The 19,773-nt window shown below is 40.1% G+C and overlaps 1 protein-coding gene across 1 annotated transcript in view; it reads left to right on the top strand.

Annotated features, from left to right (window-relative positions):
- Positions 1–19,773, top strand: part of LOC121462568 (probable ATP-dependent RNA helicase DDX60) — a 129,528-nt gene that overhangs the window by 37,570 nt on the left and 72,185 nt on the right. The window contains exons 3-6 of the mRNA XM_041674204.1: positions 3,284–3,350; positions 3,642–3,831; positions 5,324–5,665; positions 10,295–10,411. Coding sequence (XP_041530138.1) covers positions 3,284–3,350; positions 3,642–3,831; positions 5,324–5,665; positions 10,295–10,411 — 716 coding nt within the window. The remainder of the gene's footprint in view (positions 1–3,283; positions 3,351–3,641; positions 3,832–5,323; positions 5,666–10,294; positions 10,412–19,773) is intronic.

Here is a 19,773-nt window from a genome sequence, read left to right as displayed (position 1 = left end):
TCAGGGAAGCCTTCCCACTGTTTTTTTTTGGGGGGGGGATGACTGGATGCAGGGGGCATTGCCCACAGTGGAGCATGAAGGGCCTGTGTGGATGGATGCAGGTGTCATTGTTCACAATGGAGGATCATAGGGAACATATGGGTGGGTACATGGGTCATTGCTCACAGTGGATAATGAAGGGCACGTGTGGATGGATACCCACACTTTCTTCTTTTTCCTGGAAGCTCTTTTATAGTCCATATCCCAGGAATCAATCTGTATTTACATCTTATTAACACCATAGAACATGTGCACTGCCATGCCTTTCTTGTTCTGAGTGGACTCCCCTGTTCAGGCAGTATTTGGAAGAGTACAGGGTTGATACTGAACTTTGATATTGAGAAAACAGTGCCAGACAAGTTGGTGTTAACCAGAGAGGGGCACACATCACAAGAATCAGAAGTGTGGTTGACTTCCTAATCAGAGTGCTGGCCTGAGCTCTGGGTTGATTGCCTGTGTTTGCTCTTCCTATAAGGCCTGCTGACTAGAGATGAGTTGGAAAACAGATTGCTCTTCGGATGATCTCCTCAGATCTCTCTTCACACCACTGCCTCTCTTTTCACTTATTTATTTTTTAAGAAATGAAAACAAACAATGTTTTTTCATTATACATACCAATCCAAGTTCCCACTTCCTCCTCTCCTCCCATTTCTTCCACCTCACCCCATCCAATCCTCAGAAAGGGTAAGGCACATTGCTTTGTGGAAGGTTCAAGGCCCTCCCTACTATACCTAGTCTAGGCAAGGTATCTATCCAAAGAGAATAGGTTCCTAAAAAGCCAGTACACACAGTAGGGACAAATCCTGGTGCCACTGCCAGTGGCCCCTCCGTCTGCCCCAGCCATGCAACTGTCAACCACATTCAGAGGGACTAGTTTGGTCCTATGCTTGTTCCTTCCCAGTCTGGCTGGAGTTGGTGAGCTCCCATTAGCTCAGGAAGACTGTTTCAGTGGGTGTACCCATTATGGTTTTGACCTCTTTGCTCATATTCTCATTCCTCCCACTCTTCAACTGGACTTTGGGAGCTCAGTTCAGTGCTTTGATGCAGGTCTTTGCTTCTGTTTCCATCAGTTGCTGGATGAAGATTCTAAGGTGATATTTAAGATATTCATCAGTCTGACTACAGGACAAGTCAAGATCAGGCCCCCTCTCTTCTATTGCTTAGGGTCTTAGCTGGGGTCATCCTTGTGGATTCCTGAAAATTTCTCTAGAGACAGTTTTCTGCTAACCCTAATAATGGCTCCCTCAATCAAGATATCTCTTTCCTAGCTCTCATCTCCATCCTTCCTCCATCTCTAATATCCCATTCCCTCAAGTTCTCCTCAACCCTTTCCTTCTTCCCTCCTCTTTCCTTTCCACCCTCCCTTCTTCCCCCCACCCCCATGCTCCCAATTTTGTCAGGTGATCATGTTTGTTTCCACTTTCCAGGTGGATCTAGATATGTTTTTCTTAGGATCCACCTTATAACTTAGCTTCTCTAGGATCATGAACTATAGGCTCATTGTTCTTTGTTTATAGGTAGTATCCACTTAGGAGTGAGTACATGCCATATTCATCTTTTTGGGTCTGGGTTACCTCACTCAGGATACTGACTCTCTTAATATAGCCTAACTTTAATATTCAACTTTTATGTTAATTAGTTTTTATGGTAACAGACAAAAAATGACATATCTATTCCGATATGGTTGAGACCTTGCATTTGACTCCTAGCCTTCCATATTTAAGAATCTACACTGCATGACCTACAGTAAATTGCAAAAGCAGTCAAATTTAGGTGGACTACACAAGAGTTCATGACCTTTGCTTGACTTGTGGTCTTATTCCAAGATTCTGGCAGCAGAGAATGACTTAATAATCTACTATGTGGCATGAATTGCAATTTGTGTGTGTGTGAGTGATTGCATGTGTGATGCATGCTTTTGCATGAGTGCATCTATGTGCCATTGTACATTCATTTGGAAGACCAAGGAGGCTATGGAGTGTTTGCTACTGTTAGTCCTCTTTTTTATTTTCTTGAGACAGGATCTACCACTAAACTCGGAGCCTGCTATTTTGCCTAGACTCACTAGTCAATGGGCTCCTGGTATCCATTCCCTAATACAGTTAGGAGAAATATGCAGCCAGGTCTGGGCTTTCACTCGGGTGCTGGAGATTTGAACTCAGTTAGTCGTGTTTTCAAAGCAAACACTTTTACTTTGTAAATATCTGTCATCCCTGAATTGCAATCTTCAGAGTCTCCCTTGACAGCCCACTCCTCTATTCCTCTCTACCCATATTGTCTTTGGTGTCAAATGATGTCATACTTCCCTTTAACATCCATCAAACAAACTCACACCTGTCCAGACTTATGACATCAAACTCGCATTAGATTATAATTTTATCAAGTTGCCATCATTGCTTTGCCCAACCACAGCTTTCTCTCTCTCTGCTGACAAAAACTTGACTCCCACTGATGTACATTGCTGGAGTAATCTTTCCAAGATGTAAGGCCGTCACATCTCCTTAAAATCCTAGTGGCTAATTAAGTTTGAGGGACCTGCATGCTTATCTCTCCCTCTTTCAACATCAAACACTTTCTCCCATTCTCCACTCCAGCCTCCTGGTTCCTGAAGGAACCTGGTTCTGCCTCCATCATTCATACCACACAGGCCATTGTATCTTACATGAAATGATGTGCTGTTCGTCTCTGTCTGGACGCTCACCTTCCTCCATTTTCTTTAATCCTTTAGAACTTTCCTTGGGCATTTCTTCTTTAGCAAATGTTTCATTTCTTTGACTTGGTCACATTAGTGATTTTCTACTGTATATGCAATTATACGATTAATGGTTGACTTCTTGAATTTTATTACCCTAGAACAGACCACATGTTGATTGTACTCATTCTTGTGCCCCTGCTACTCAATGCTTAATTGCAAAGACAGTCTTTCAGGACATTTCTGCTGATAGGAAATTTGATCAGTTTTTCTCTTTCTTTGCAGATTTGCTGTCTCATAAATAATGACCATTTAGAAAAGACACAGTAAAGAATATTTGCATTTTTAATATTTCCCAATTCAAATTGAAGGCACAGAAAGCAGCAAGAATGGGTAATTTTTCAATTCAAAACAATATTTATAGCATTATAAAATATGTTTTACAGATTAAACAGTTAAAATAATTGCATTACTATTTCTTATTTTTCAAATAATAACTGTGAGCCCCTTAAAAGACAAATTTAAAAAAATCTCTCTTCTTTTCCTTATCAGAAGAACATTACACAGTGATTTTAGAGAAAATGTCCCAATTAATTCTGAAAAATATGCCAGAGGCTGAGTAAGTATTCTTGTGATGATCAAGAGTTTTGAAATCATGTGTAACATTCCTCTTTCCTGTAGAGATATTTGACCTTATATGGTAATGTTGATGTGTACCTGCATCTGTCTCAGTGTCTCTGTGTGTATGTGAATGCAAAATGCACACAAGATATACGTATATGTAATTACATGCAACTATATGTTCAACAATTCAGTATATTAATGACAATGAAATAATAGCTGTTTTGGGGATGTTATGTCATCCATATATAACTGAGTTTTGTTTAAATACTTATTATTATTTTTTTAGCTATTCCAGTTTATTCAATGATTTTGTTGAATCTGAGTTTTTTCTGATTGACGGAGACTCCTTACTTGTCACGTGTGTATGTGAGGAGTCGCTTAAGCCGGGGCAGAGTCTCCACTTCTTCTACCTGGTTGAGCGCTACCTGCTGGATGTTGTTAGCAAAGGAGGACATTTTGCCATAGTTTTCTTCAAGGTAACACAGACCATCTGAACTTTTTATCCTCTGAAGACTGAAAACAGAATTCATTTAAAAGATTAGAGACTAGGACTCTTGTCGCTGAAGCTGGCTTTGAACTCATTATTCTCTTGCTTCTGCTTTTCAAGTGAAAGAATTTCAGGTTTGGACTATCACCCCTTGCTATAACTAAAATTATTTTTATAAGATTTTATGAACATCTGCACCAGTGACTGCAGAGCAAAATACATTTTTAAAAGTTTAGAAAATTAGATGGGGGCTAAGGCAAGGAGGTTCAAAGTTTGAAGTTCATCTGCATCTCACACAGTGAGTTGATGAGTAGTTTAGACAACCTGGAAAGACCTTAAAAGAAAAAAAAATCTAGAAATGCAACTTAGTGTTAGAAGACTTGCCTAGTGTGTGCAAGGCTGTGGGTTCAATCTCCAGGACAAATAATGAACAAAATAAAACAAAACAAAAATCACAAACCATTTAAAAGGCATAAAATTTAAAGGGAATAGGAGAAAAAAGCAATTAACCTAGCATTGCAGTGTTCTGGAATAAACACAATTAGATTATTGTGTAATGTATAATGATGGAGAATTTTACTGTATAGACAGAGTCACAAGAGTTGATGAAATTCTCAACAGTGGCCCCACTGTTTTCAATTCAACTTCTCCATCTTCGAGAACTACTTTGCCTTCAAAACTCAGTAGGCAACCTATTTGAGTACACACATGAACTCACTGAACTCAATTTTGCTATTGTATGTTCTGTTATAAATATCTAGGAAAGAATATCATATTGTGTGTAATTAATAAAAGTTTGACAATTTGAAATACAGGTATATCTACTGCTACCATATCTTCCTATTCCTATATTCAGGGCAGCTAATGCTGTACTCAGGAAATATGGAGTGGATTCATTCAATCAGTTTGCAACTTATGTTGCTGTATATTTCTGACCATTGCTGGCTAGCAGAATTTTGTACAAGGATCTAGGTTTCTACCCTGTGTTTACAATTAGTTGTGCAGATTTTGATCTTCGAAAAAAAAAGCTCTTGCTGTGTAAGAAATGTCACTGCAGTGTGGAATTATTCTCTATAATAATGTATTCCCCTTCAGCTGCCAATTCCAAAAATTAATAGTTACAATTTTTATTTTCATAATTTTTTTTATCCTTTGTCTTCTTTGGGAGAGGTTGGAAAGAGAATGATTAGAAACAGGGAGGCAAAGTGTAATGAACTCTGGGTACTATGGGCTTGCTTACTCTTAGGTCAAAATGTGATTTACAGCATACATTTCTGTAACAATAAAATTCCAGTGTCAATTTACTGACTATAGAACTGAAAACAAAACAAAACCAAAAAACAATAACAAAAAAGCACCTCAAAACAGAAACCTTGTTGCATCATATTCCTTCATTGGCCTTAATGATATGTTACCTGCCTGAACTAGTAAAATACTAAATGATACTTTCCAAATAATGTCCTTTGTCTCCTCCTCTATAGGATGCTGAATATGCATACTTCAGTGTCCCTGAACTTCTTACACTGAGAACTGCTTTGATTATGCACCTTCAGAAGAATACTGATATTGATGTTTGGACTGAATTTTCTGGATGCTTGTCAAAAGAGTGGTGTATTTCCCTGGGTCAGAGATGCCCATATTTCTTGATTCTTGCTGATGAAGGCCTGAACGACCAGCAGACACACCTTTTCAACTTTATAGCCATTCAGTCTTGGGCAGCAAAGGTCAACATCGTCCTCTTCTCAGGACAAACATCTGACATCCTCCGTCTTTATGCATATTTTATGCAAAGCTCATATTCAGAGCAGCAGTTTTTCAAGGAGGTAATGTATATCTACAGGACAATGTTCTAGAACTTTAAAACATTTCTAAATTAATTCAGAAAACAAGGCTCTGTGGTTAAGAATGCATGGTATTCCTGTCATGTTGGATAGTTCATAACTGCCTATAACTCCAGGTCCAAAGGGATTTGACACCTCTGGCCTCTGTGCATACCATCCTTGTATGCAGATTCCTACCTACCTACATACCTACATATGTACAAACAAACACACACACACACACACACACACACACACACACACACACACATACATACACACAAGGCTAAAAATGAAACAATTTTTTTAAAGGTAACTATCTTGGTCAATATTGATTACCTTCAATATATAAACCATTATAAATTTAATAAGATGATATTTAGGTTAATAATAATGCTGATGAATAATAGCATATAGTAATTTACTAAGTACTTTGCATCATAGACTAGCTCTTAACACTTACAAATTATTTATATTCATCATTCACAAAGTCCCATGAGGCAAGCTTAAGAATTATCTATATTTCAATATGAAATGGATTCTTGACTATGAACCTGTTTCAAAACACTACTAAATGAGTAGTACAAGAGAATGTAGAATTTATGAGAAGCAGTGTTATCCTCTACCCTATGTCCTCAAACACTGTGTGGTGTGTGAAATCCAAGTTTTTGAAGGCCAGAAAGACATGAAATTGGAGGCAAAGGTATGTCTCTGTTGCTAAGATCTACCAGTAAAATGATAAATTATGTGGTTTCATTTAAGGAGAACACACCAGAGCAGGTTAAAGAAAAGAATGTGATGTATTTATGTTTGCATAAATAATTTCAGCCAATATTTCAAAGACTTTTCAAACAATTAGAATTCAAATTTTATGATAGTATTATTTTACTTATATGGGTATATTTGAGAAACTAATTTGTTGAAAATTCCAGAGTAAAGAATGTGTACTGACTTTATAAATTAATATAGTTTGATTATTTTTTAACTAGTTAAGGTGAATTCTGCATATGAATATTATTCCAGAGCTCATCAAAGTAGGTTTTGAACGTGTGTCCCTCTTTGAGAATTGCATCATGCCCATCATTGCGCATTTGCATATGTACAAAAAGTTTTCATGATGTGACATGATGGTTTATTTTGCTTTTGTTAGGATTCCTATCACTAAATTATTCCTAACTCTGACTGACAAATGTGAGCAGAGACAGGCCTGGGCTTTATTTTTACATACAGGACAAATACTAAATATTGAGTTTATTTTGTGGTTCTTTTTCTTTTCGTAGACTTGGTCTCACTGTGTGGCTCAGGCTGGCCTGGAACTCACAAAGTTACACTTTCCTCAGCACCCCTCTAATGGCGGAGGGTCATCTGTCTATGTGTTACTTTCGTTGGTTAATAGAGAAACTGCCTTGGCCCTTTGATAGAACAGAAAATTAGATAGGTGGAGTAAACAGAACAGGATGCTGGGTAGAAGGCAGTGAGGTAATCGCTATGATTCTCTGACCTGAGACAGAGGCAGGTTAGGATCTTTCTCGGTAAGCCACCATCTCGTGGTGCTACACAGATCACTAAATATGGGTTAAAGCAAAATATGAGAGTTAGCCAAGAAGAGGCAAGATATAATGGGCCAGGCAGTGTTTAAATGAATACAATCTGTGTGTTGTTATTTTGGGTGTAAAGCTAGCTGTGTTGGAGTTGGGTGGGACAAAAAGCAGGCCTGCTCACCTCATCACTACAGAATGGCACCCAACAGAAAATCTAACATGACTACGAGCTTGACTATTATTGATGATTATCCATTAACAACCAATATTTTCTAATTATACATTACATTTTTAAATGAACTTACAATCACAATACCTTAATCAATATAAGAAATACATATACATATAACAAAATTGACCTTAAAATCCATACCAATGTAAATTATTCATATCTATATCATATCCTCCTTTAAATATAAAAGAACATTTATAAACAATATTTGGGAATATGGGCACAGTTTTTTTTCTCTCCAAACCACTTCATACTGAATGGGGGCACTGTTATTCAGGTCTTTCATGGTATAACCTGTCTGCTAGGTTTCTCTCAGTCAGCAGTTGAGCAAAGTAATTTTTTGAGGGTGTTCACAGCAACCTTCAGGAGGGCATGGTCTTTCATACCATATTGGGATAGAAGCAATTCACAGGGTCTCATCCTCTGTGAAAACAAAAGAAGAAACTCTTTTCCAAAGCATGATATCCTTAGATTCAAATTCTGAAGTCAAGATATTTTCAAAATATCTATCTTGGATTAGTTCAGCAGCATTTATAAACAAAAATCTTTTAGCAGCTGTTGTTCCTTCCTCAGCATTCAAACAATTCAAAGAGCATAATAGCATGCAGTATCAAGATTCTCTGTGTATTTTTCATCTTTGTTCAGCCTTATTTTAACCTCTATTTCTTTTATTTTTATTTTTACTTTTTGAGACAGGTTGTCTGTATATCTTTGTCCTGGAGTAACTCTGTAGACCAGGCTGTTCTTGAACTCACAGAGGTTCATCTGTCTCTGCCTCCCAGGCATTGGGATTAAAGGTGTGTCCTTCCACACCTTGAAGTCACAGAGGTCAATCTACCTCTGCCCTTTGAAGTCTCAGAGGTCAATCTACCTCTGCCTCCAAGTGTTGGGATTAAAGGTGTGTACCAACACACCCAACTACTCTCTTTCTTTTTTACTTTCAAGAACTTTAACCTTTAGCCTACATATATTTTTAACACACTGTAAACCATTTAGAGTTTTTCTTTCAACTTTGAATCTTTCTTTTACTGTATATCTCTTTTTTGTGACCACATGAATCTTTAAGGAGAGGATGAAAGCCATGGCTTTGATGGCTAGATCCAGCCAATTTCTTAGATTTCCAGCCTCATGGTGGTGTTACTGGCTATAGCCATGTTTATTGCCACAACTCTATGGCATTTCAAGGTCCATGCCAGCAATCAAGCTGCAGCATTCTGCTTACAGACCACATTCAGTTGGACTGCTGGTCTGAAAGTCAGAGTTTGCCCTGGCAGTATGGACCAGAACTCAAGCATTTTAAAACAGCGCAACTTTTTTCCTGCTATGGCTGAAAACCAAAAAGCATGCATTCATCTTTTCATCAACACCATTTAATTGTTTTGTGGCAGGACCTCTTAAAAGAACTGCAGGGTTTTGCAGCTAAAGCTGAGTCAGGAAGCCTATCTTAGATGAGAATGCTTGCTTGCCTCTAGCAAGCAGGACAGACCCGAGAAATTCCTGCCACCAAGAAAACATGCTTTACTCTATTCTTTCCCAAGCTTTCTCAGGCTTTCTGTGGATTCAGTTATCGACGTCTGGGTGCCATTCTGTAGTGATGAGCTATGGACAGGCCTGCTTTTCATCTTTCCTGGCTCCCACATGGCTAGCTTTATACCCGAAAAAATAACACACAGATTGTATTCATTTAAACACTGCCTGGCCCATTAGTTTTAGCCTATTATCATCTAGTTCTCACATCTTGCTTTAACCCATATTTAGTAATCTGTGTAGCACCACGGGATGGTGGCTTACTGGGAAAGATCCTAACCTGCCTCTGTCTCAGGTCGGAGAATAATGGAGACTGCCTCATTGTATTCTACCCAGCATCCTGTTCTGTTTATTCCACCTACTTAATTTTCTGTCCTATCAAAGGGCCAATGCAGTTTCTTTATTAACCAATGAAAGTAACACATAGACAGATGACCCTCCTCCATCACCCCTGGGTGCTGGGATTAAATGCATGTGCCACCATACCAAGCCCAAGTTTATAGTATTATGTTGAGAGCAATTTCTAAATCTGAGTTCTGAAAAATCTTGAAATGTTGACAGTTACATGGCGGGGCAGACTGATAGGTCACTGACAGTGGAACCAGGATTTATCCCTAATGCTTATATTGGCTTTTTGGGAACTTTTTCTCTTTATATGGATAACTTGGATCAGCCTAGATATAGTAAAGAGGGCCTTGGGCCTTCTCCAGACCAATGTGCCTTACCCTCTCTGAGAAGTGGATGGCAGTGGGGTGGAGGGTATGTGGAGGGAGTGGGAGGAGAGGAAGGAGAGGGAACTTGGATTGGTATGTATAATGAAAAACAGATAGTTTGTTTCCTTTTTTTAAAAAAAATTAAAAATAAAACTTACTAGAAAAAATTTGCCTCAAAGGAGTGTTTTTGCATTAACTGACTTGAGGACTACTTAGAATTTAAAATAGAATGAAATGCCATCTTATGACTCCATTTGTAGATTAGTGGAAATGACATTAAACTGTTGGCAATGACTGTTTCCAATACTGTAGATGCCTATGGGGAGGAGATTGTAGTGTCTTTTTAGGAGCTTGGTTGAAATGTGACATAAAGAAGCACACTGAATTAATAGCATTTATAACTTTGTGAAACTGCTAAAATAAGGTTGCTATATTGCCAGAAGAGATATCCAAGTATTGCCTTAGAAGACTTTCCAAACACTACTAACTATCCTCAATTACAGTAATGTAGATTTAAACTCAGGGCCTCATTATAATAGGACTGCTTCTTAAATTTCTGAGTTTTGCAGTTGGGAAATAATAATTTGATTTATTATAACTTATCATATTTTAATTTCAGAATAGGAGGAAGATAATGATGGCTTATGAAACCTTGATTCAACGGCTAGAAAAATATAGAGACCTGAATTTAACAACTCTGTTTGGAGATTTAAAATTTAATAATATGGTGGAAAAGGTAATAGAAATTGAAAAAACAATTTTAGTTGACCTATCATTTTTTTTTATTACAAGCCTGTTTCTTGCCCAATGTAATTTTATTTAACAATTATGAGTTAAAATGTAAATGAGGATGTGTAACTTTGTGTTGGCCTGCTGACTCAGCTCTTCTTTCCAGGAACTCATTCCCAGGCCACCACATTGGAGACTCTGTGTCTAGTAAGAACGCGATGAAAGGAGACAGAGACAGAGACCCACACGGGAGCACCGGACAGAAATCTCAAGGTCCAAATCAGGAGCAGAAGGAGCCGGAGCACGAGCAAGGAACTCAGGACCACGAGGGGTGCACCCACACACTAAGACAATGGGGATGTTCTATTGGGATCTCACCAAGGCCAGCTGGCCTAGGTCTGAAAAAGCAGGGGATAAATCCGGACTAGCTGAACATAGCGGACAATGAGGAATACTGAGAATTCAAGAACAATTGCAGTGGGTTTTTGATCCTACTGCACGTACTGGCTTTGTGGGAGCCTAGGCAGTTTGAATGCTCACCTTACGAGACCTGGATAGAGGTGGGCAGTCCTTGGGCTTCCCACAGGTCAGGGAACCCTGATTGCTCTTCGAGCAGATGAGGGGGGGGGACTTGATTGGGGGAGGGGGAGGGAAATGGGAAGCAGTTGTGGGGACGAGGCAGAAATCCTTAATAAATAAATAAATTAAAAAAAAAAGAACCTCTCTTTCTTTTTTTTTTAATTTAATTTTTTTAATTGAGAAAAGGAGAAAAAAAAAACAAGTTTCCACCTCCTCCCAGCCTCCCATGTCCCTCCCCCTCCTCCCACCCTTCTCCCCCTCCTCCCACCCTTCTCCCCCTCCTCCCACCCTTCTCCCCCTCTCCCCACTCCTCTCCCCCTCCCTCTCCAGTCCAAAGAGCAGTCCGGGTTCCCTGCCCTGTGGTAAGTCCTAGGTCCTCCCCCCTCCGTCCATATCTAGGAAGGTGAACATCCAAACTGGCTAGGCTCCCACAAAGCCAGCACATTAAGTAGGATCAAAACCCAGTGCCATTGTCCTTGGCGTCTCATCAGCCCTCATTGTTCGCCATGTTCAGCGAGTCCGGTTTTATCCCATGCTTTTTCGGTCACAGTCCAGCTGGCCTTGGTGAGCTCCCAGTAGATCAGCTCCACTGTCTCAGTGGGTGGGTGCACCCCTCGTGGTCCTGACTTCTTTGCTCATGTTCTCCCTCCTTCTGCTCCTCATTGGGACCTTGGGAGCTCAGTCCAATGCTCCAGTGTGGGTCTCTGTCTCTATCTCTATCCATTACCAGATGAAGGTTCTATGATGATATGCAAGATATTTGTCAGTATTGCTCTAGGATAGGGTTATTTCAGATTCCCTATCCTCAGCTGCCCAAGGAACTAACTGGGAACCTCATCTTGGGCACTTGGGAGCCACTCTAGGGTCAAGTCTCTTGCGCACCCTAAAGTGGCTCCCTTAACTAAGAATTGTGGTTCCGTGTTCCCCTATCCACCCTTCCTTTATCCCAATCCTCCTGTTTCCCCAAGTCCCCCCCTCCTTCCCTTCTACCTTTTCTCTCCCCATCTCCCCTTACCCCCATCCCACCCCACCCCCAAGATCCCAATTTTCTCCCTGGTAATTTGGTATACTTCCCTTAGCCAAGAGAATAACTATATGTTTTTCCTTGGGTTCACCTTCTTACTTAGCTTCTTTAGGTTCACCTATTGTAGACTCCGTGACCCTTATTTATGGCTAGAAACCAATTATGAGTGAGTACATCCCATGTTCATCTTTTTGAGTCTGGGACACCTCACTCAGGATAGTGTTTTCTATTTCCATCCATTTGCATGCAAAATTTGACAAGTCATTGTTTTTTACCGAGGCGTAGTATTCTAGTGTGTATATATTCCATACTTTCTTCATCCATTTTTCCATTGAAGGGCATCTAGGTTGTTTCCAGGTTCTGGCTATTACAAATAATACTGCTATGAACATAGTTGAACAAATGCTTTTGTCATATGATAGAGCATCTCTTGGATATATTCCCAGGAGTGGTATTGCTTGGTCCAGGGGTAGGTTGATCCCGAATTTCCTGAGAAACCGAAACACTGACTTCCATAGTCGTTTCACAAGATTGCATTCCCACCAGTAATGGATGAGGGTACCCCTTCCTCCACAGCCTCTCCAGCAAAGGCTATCCTTGGTGTTTTTGACTTTAGCCATTCTGACAGGTGTAAGATGATATCTCAAAGTTGTTTTGATTTGCATTTCCCTGATTGCTATGGAAGTTGAGCATGACCTTAAGTGTCTTTTGGCCATTTGAACTTCTTCTGTTGAGAATTCACTGTTCAGTTCAGTGCCCCATTTTTTAATTGGGTTAATTAGCATTTTAAAGTCTAGTTTCTTGAGTTCTCTATATATTTTGGAGATCAGACCTTTGTCTGTTGCGGGGTTGGTGAAGATCTTCTCCCAGTCAGTAGGTAGCCTTTGTGTCTTAGTGACAATGTCCTTTGCTTTACAGAAGCTTCTCAGTTTAAGTAGGTCCCATTTATTCAATGTTGCCCTTAATGTCTGTGCTTCTGGGGTTATATATAGGAAGCGATCTCCTGTGCCCATCTGTTGTAGGGTATTTCCCACTTTCTCTTCTATCAGGTTCAGTGTGTTCGGGCTGATATTGAGGTCTTTAATCCATTTGGACTTGAGTTTTGTGCACGGTGATAGATATGGGTCTATTTTCATTCTTCTACAGGTTGACATCCAGTTGTGCCAGCACCATTTGTTGAAGATGCTTTCTTTCTTCCATTGTATACTTTTAGCTCCTTTATCGAAAATGAGGTGTTCATAGGTTTGTGGGAAAAAATCCGGGTCTTCTATTCGATTCCATTGGTCCACTTCTCTGTTTTTATGCCAGTACCACACTGTTTTCACTACTGTAGCTCTGTAATAGAGTTTGAAGTCAGGAATGGTAATGCCTCCAGAAGATCCTTTATTGTATAGGATTGTTTTGGCTATCCTGGGTTTTTTGTTTTTCCATATAAAGTTGATTATTGTCCTCTCAAGATCTGTGAAGAATTTTGATGGGACCTTGATGGGGATTGCATTGAATCTATAAATTGCCTTTGGTAGAATTGCCATTTTTACTATGTTGAACCTCCCAATCCAAGAACAAGGGAGGTCCTTCCATTTTTTGGTATCCTCTTCAATTTCTTTCTTCAATGCCTTAAAGTTCTTGTCAAATAGATCTTTCACTTCCTTGGTTAGATTTACCCCAAGATATTTTATGCTGTTTGTGGCTATCGTGAATGGTGATGCTTCTCTGATTTCCCTCTCTGCTTCCATATCCTTTGTGTATAAGAGGGCGACTGATTTTTTGGAGTTGATCTTGTATCCTGCCACATTACTAAAGGTGTTTATCTGCTGTAAAAGTTCTTTGGTGGAGTTTTGGGGGTCGCTTATGTACACTATCATATCATCTGCAAATAACGAAAGTTTAACTTCTTCCTTTCCAATTCGAATCCCCTTGATCCCATTATGTTGTCTTATTGCAACTGCTAGAACTTCAAGCACTATATTGAAGAGGTATGGTGAGAGTGGACAGCCTTGTCGTGTTCCTGAGTTAAGAGGGATGGCTTTGTGTTTCTCTCCGTTTAGTTTGATGTTAGCTGTCAGCTTGCTGTTTATATAGCTTTTATTATATTTAGGTATGACCCTTGTATCCCTAATCTCTCCAAGACTTTTAACATAAATGGATGTTGAATTTTGTCAAATGCTTTTTCAGCATCTAATGAAATGATCATATGGTCTTTTTCTTTCAGTTTATTTATATGATGGATTACATTGATAGATTTTCGTATGTTGAACCAGCCCTGCATCTCAGGAATGAAGCCTACTTGATCATAATGGATAATTTTTTGGATGTGTTCTTGGATTCGGTTTGCCAGTATTTTGTTGAGGATTTTTGCGTCGATATTCATGAGTGAGACTGGCCTGTAATTCTCTTTCCTGGTTGAGTCTCTGTCGTTTTGGTATCAGAGTAACTGTAGCTTCACAAAAGGAATTTGGTAATGACCTTTCTGATTCTATATTGTGGAATACATTAAGGAATATAGGTATTAGGTCTTCTTGGAAGTTCTGGTAGAATTCCGCATTGAAACCATCTGGTCCTGGGCTTTTTTTGGTAGGGAGGTTTTTGATAACAGCTTCTCATTCTTCGCAACTGACAGGTCTGTTTAGATTGGTCACCTGGTCCTGGTTTAATTTTGGTAAATGGTATTTATCTAAAAAAGTGTCCATTTCTTTTACATTTTCCAGTTTTGTGACAAACAGGCTTTTGTAGTAAGATCTAATGACTCTCTGAATTTCCTCTGTGTCTGTGGTTATGTCCCCCTTTTCATTTCTGATCTTATTAATTTGCGTGTTCTCTCTCTGTCGTTTGATTAATTTGGATAGGGGTTTATCAATCTTGTTGATTTTCTCCAGGAACCAGCTTTTTGTTTCATTGATTCTTTGTATTGTTTTCTGTGTTTCTATTTTGTTGATTTCAGCCCTCAGTTTGATTATTTCCAGTCTTCTACTCCTCCTAGGTGAGTCTGCTTCTTTTTTTTCTAGAGCTTTCGGGTGGGCTGTTAAGTCTCCAATATGTGCTTTCTCTGTTTTCTTTAGGTGGGCACTTAGTGTTATGAACTTTCCTCATAGGACTGCTTTCATAGTGTCCCATAAGTTTGAGTATGTTGTTTCTTTATTTTCATTGAATTCAAGGAAGACTTTAATTTCTTTCTTTATTTCTTCCTTAATCCAGGTATGGTTCAGTAGTTGACTGTTCAGTTTCCATGAATTTGTAGGCTTTCTGGGGGTAGCATTGTTGTTGAATTCTAACTTTAATCCATGGTGATCTGATAAGACACAGGTGGTTACTAATATTTTTTTGTAACTGTGTAAGTTAGCTTTGTTACCGAGTATATGGTCAATTTTCGAGAAGGTTCCATGAGCTGCAGAGAAGAAGGTATATTCTTTCCTCTTTGGGTGGAATAATCTATAGATGTCTGTTAAGTCCATTTGCTTCATTACCTCCATTAATTCTCTAATTTCTCCGTTAGGTTTCTGTCTGATTGACCTGTCCATTGGTGAGAGAGGAGTGTTGAAGTCTCCTACTATTAGTGTGTGCGGTTTGATGGCTGCCTTGAGTTTTAGTAATGTTTCTTTTACGTACGTGGGTGCTTTTATATTAGGGGCATAGATATTCAGGATTGAGACTTCTTCCTGATGAATTGTTCCTGTTTTGAGTATAAAATGTCCCTCTCCATCTCTTCTGATTGATTTAAGTTTGAAGTCAACTTTGTTAGAGATTAGTATGGCCACACCTGCTTGTTTCTTAGGTCCATTTGCTTGATAAGCCTTTTCCCAGCCCTTTACTCTGAGTAGGTGCCTGTCTTTGTGGTTGAGGTGTGTTTCTGGTAGACAGCAGAATGTTGGATCCTGTTTTCCTATCCAATCTCTTAGCCTGTGCCTTTTTATAGGTGAGTTGAGCCCATTGATATTAAGTGATATTAATGACCAGTGGTTGTTAACTCCGGTCACTTTTTTAGTAGTAGGGTTTGTGTGTTTCCCTTCTTTGAGTTGTGCTGGTGAAGGGTCTCTAGATGTCTGAGTGATTGTGGTCATTGTTGGACTCCTTGGTTAGTGATTTTCCTTCTATTATTTTCTGTAAGGCTGGATTTGTGGCTACGTATTGTTTAAATTTGTTTTTATCCTGGAAAATTTTGTTTTCTCCATTTATAGTGAATGAAAACATGGCTGGATATAGTAGTCTGGGCTTGCATCCATGGTCTCTCAGTTTCTGCAGTACATCTATCCAGGACCTTCTGGCTTTCATGGTTTCCATAGAGAAGTTAGGTGTAAGTCTGATAGGTTTACCTTTATACGTAACTTGGCCTTTTTCATTTGCAGCTCTTAATATTCTTTCTTTATTCTGTATATTTTGTGTTTTGATTATTATATGGCGAGGGGATGTTTTTTTTGATCCATCCTATTTGGTGTTCTGTATGCTTCTTGAACCTTCATAGGTACATCTTTCTTCAGGTTGGGAAAGTTTTCTTCTATAATTTTATTAAATATATTTTCTGTACCGTTGAGCTGCACTTCTTCTCCTTCTTCTACTCCAATTATTCTTAGGTTTGGTCTTTTTATTAGGTCCCATATTTCCTGAATGTTTTGTGTTGAGAGTTTGTTGGACTTGCTGTTTTCTTTGATCAGAGTGTTTATTTTCTCTATGTTATCCTCAGAATCTGAGATTCTTTCTTCTATCTCTTGTATTCTGCTGGTTATGCTTATTTCTGTAGTCTCTATTCATTTACCTAGATTTTCCATGTCCAGCCGGCCCTCTGTTTGTGTTTTCTTCTTTGCCTCCATTTCAGTTTTCAAGTCACGAACTGTTTGCATTATCTGCTTGATTGTTTTCCCTTGGTTTCCTAGGGTATCATTCACTGATTTACTCAATTCCTCGAACTTTCTGTTATACTTCTCATCCATTTCTATAATGGCGTTTTTTATATGCTGTTTAAGGGTGTCAATTACTTTCATGAAGTCAGTTTTTTCTACTTCTTCTTGATTGAGGTGTTCATGTCCTCCTGTTGTGAGGTCGCTGGCTTCTGGTGGTTTCATGTTGTTTTTCAGATTATTGGGTGAATTCTTGCATTGGCGTCTGCCCATCTCTTCCTCCCAATACTCCCCTATGGATCTTCTTTTACAGGATCAGGTCTTCTTGCCCACTGATGTACCTTCCCAGTGATGTCACTCCCCAGTGATGTTTCTCCTGGTGTCCAGATCAGATCTCCTTGCTGCTTGGTTAGCTCGCAAACAAAGGGCCCACCCTGCTTGCTGCAGGCAGGCTATGGGGACAAAGGAGCTGCTGCCCTCCCCTTTGCCCTCCCGATTCGGGTTCGGTCCCAGCGCCCGAGCAGGCTGAGCAGGGAGGTGCTATGCCACCAAAGAAGGGAGGGATGTTGGGAGACAGGGGGTGGGGGGATCTGGATGTAAGCTGGATGGGATAGGAAGAGAGAGGAGGTATCGGGCAGTATAGCCCCTGTAGGATGGCCAGGAAGTGTAGGCGGGCTGAGGCATGTTCCTGGCTGCCACAGCACTCACTCACCACAATGATGTTTCACTTGGTGCCCAGATCGAAACTCCGTGCTGCTTGGTTAGCTCGAGAACAAAGGGCCCATCCTGCTTGCTGCAGGCAGGCTATGGGGACAAAGGAGCTACCACCCTCCCCTTTGCCCTCCCAATTCGGGTTTGGTCCCAGCGCCCAAGCAGGCTGAGCAGGGAGGCGCTATGCCGCCAAAGAAAGGAGGGAGGAAGGGAGACAGGTGGTGGGGGGATCTGGATGTAAGCTGGATGGGATAGGAAGAGAGAGGAGGTATCGGGCAGTATAGCCCCTGTAGGATGGCCAGGAAGTGTAGGCGGGATGAGGTATGTTCCCGGCTGCCGCAGCATTCACTCACCACAATGATGTTTCACTCGGTGCCCAGTTCAAAACTCCATGCTGCTTGGTTAACTCGAGAACAAAGGGCCCACCCTGCTTGCTGCAGGCAGGCTATGGGGACAAAGCTTGACCTATCATTTTAAAAGTGTGTGTGTGTGTGTCTGTGTGAAGGCCAGAGTAACCTAGTGTATCATTCCTAGAATTTTACCTTATTTGAGACCAGCAGTAACAGAATCTTGTAGAGGAAGAGAGTGGGAGAGATACTAGACATCTTTCCCCTATTCCTGGTCTGAGAAGAGATGTCTCTATTTGTCCCTGTCAAGTAGGACTAAGATACAGATATGTGTGTGCTCTGATGTAAAGAATACAACCTCGAGCTTCTCCTATTGTTTATACCATGGACACAGTGGTTAAATATACTTCAGTAGTATTGTATTCCCCTTAGTTCACTGTTATCATGTTGCATTGAGACATTTTCTAACACTGCATTCCTGGTCTCCATATACTCCATCATGGTGTATTGCTTTGATAATATGGTCTTGGGTTCTTTTTGTTGTTTTTCCTGTTGTATTTTGCCTTGGTTGGCATCTGTGATACCCTAATTTAATTTTCAGTTTTTGTCTTGTCTTACATTTATTTGTAAGTTTTTATTAATTATTTTATATTTTACATACCATTCCCAGTTCCTTCTCCCTCCTCTCCTCTCCTTCCCTTCTTCCCCCTTCCTACACCTATCCACTCCTCAAAATAATAAGGCCTCCCCTGAAAGTCAACTAGTCTGTCCCATCACCTCCTTGAGACAGGATCAAGTACCCTGCCCCATGCCTAAGCTGAGCAAGGTATCTCTCCATAGAGAATGGGCTTCACAAAGGCAGTTCATGCTTTAGAGTTAGATCCTGGTTCCACTGTCAGTAGCCCCATATACTGCCCAAGCCACACCATTGTCCCCTGTATTCAGGGAACCTAGTTCAGTCCTATGCAGGTTCCCCATTTGTCAGTCCAGAGCCAGTGATTTCACATTAGCTCAGTCAGCGGATTCTGTGGGTTTCCCCATTATGATCTTGACCCTTTTTTCATATTTTAACTCTTCCCTTATTTTGTTTGTACTCTGGGAGCTCAGTCCAGTGGTTAGTTGTGGATCTCTGCATCTGCTTCCATCTGTTTGGGGAAGAGGGTTCGAGCTTCCCTGTGGTTGTAGAATGTAGCAGGCTGGTAATCTTTTGTTTATGTCTGGTATCCACTTACAAGTCAGTATACATAAATTTGTCTTTGTGGGTCTGGGTTTCAGCAGGGTCTTAGCCCGCCCTTTAAGAATGAGCTGGGGAGGCAGAGGTAGGCGGATCTCTGTGAGTTCGAGACCAGACTGGTCTACAGAGCTAGTTCCAGGACAGGCTCCAAAGCCACAGAGAAACCCTGTCTCGAAAAACAAAAAAAAAAAAAAAAAAAAAGAATGAGCTGGGTCCGAGGAAAGGTAAGTTGCCACTCACCCATTCCCCAGCCTCCCTTGATCCAGGAGACAGTCAGAAGAAACTGGGAGTCCAGTCAAGCAGGAACTCGATTATTTTTGCACAGTAAACATCTTTTAAAGAAAAGAACTGTTGGGGTGTGGAAGAAGTTGGGTGTGGAAATGTTGGGGGTGTGGTGAGGGTGGAAAGGGAGCCAGCATTTAAAGTAATGAATTTCCCTGTTGATTTATAGATTTTGTGCATATATTTGTTAACAGTTTCTCACAATTTTTGAAATAATTTTACCACTCAAAATTTGTGTTTATAATACTTTTAGTGGAAATAGCTACAGTTTCCATATGTTCACATCGACCCATTTCTTACTATATAATCGCTTATGAATAAATACAGTTCTCTAATTGTCATGATATGTTATAATTGTCT

Source organism: Microtus oregoni, unplaced genomic scaffold (assembly GCF_018167655.1).
Source record: "Microtus oregoni isolate MIOR12 unplaced genomic scaffold, Mior012 000025F_ref0000491, whole genome shotgun sequence".
Lineage (NCBI taxonomy): Eukaryota > Metazoa > Chordata > Mammalia > Rodentia > Cricetidae > Microtus > Microtus oregoni.
The sequence above is the reverse complement of the archived record's forward strand: the minus strand, read 5'-3'. Positions and strand labels throughout refer to the sequence as shown.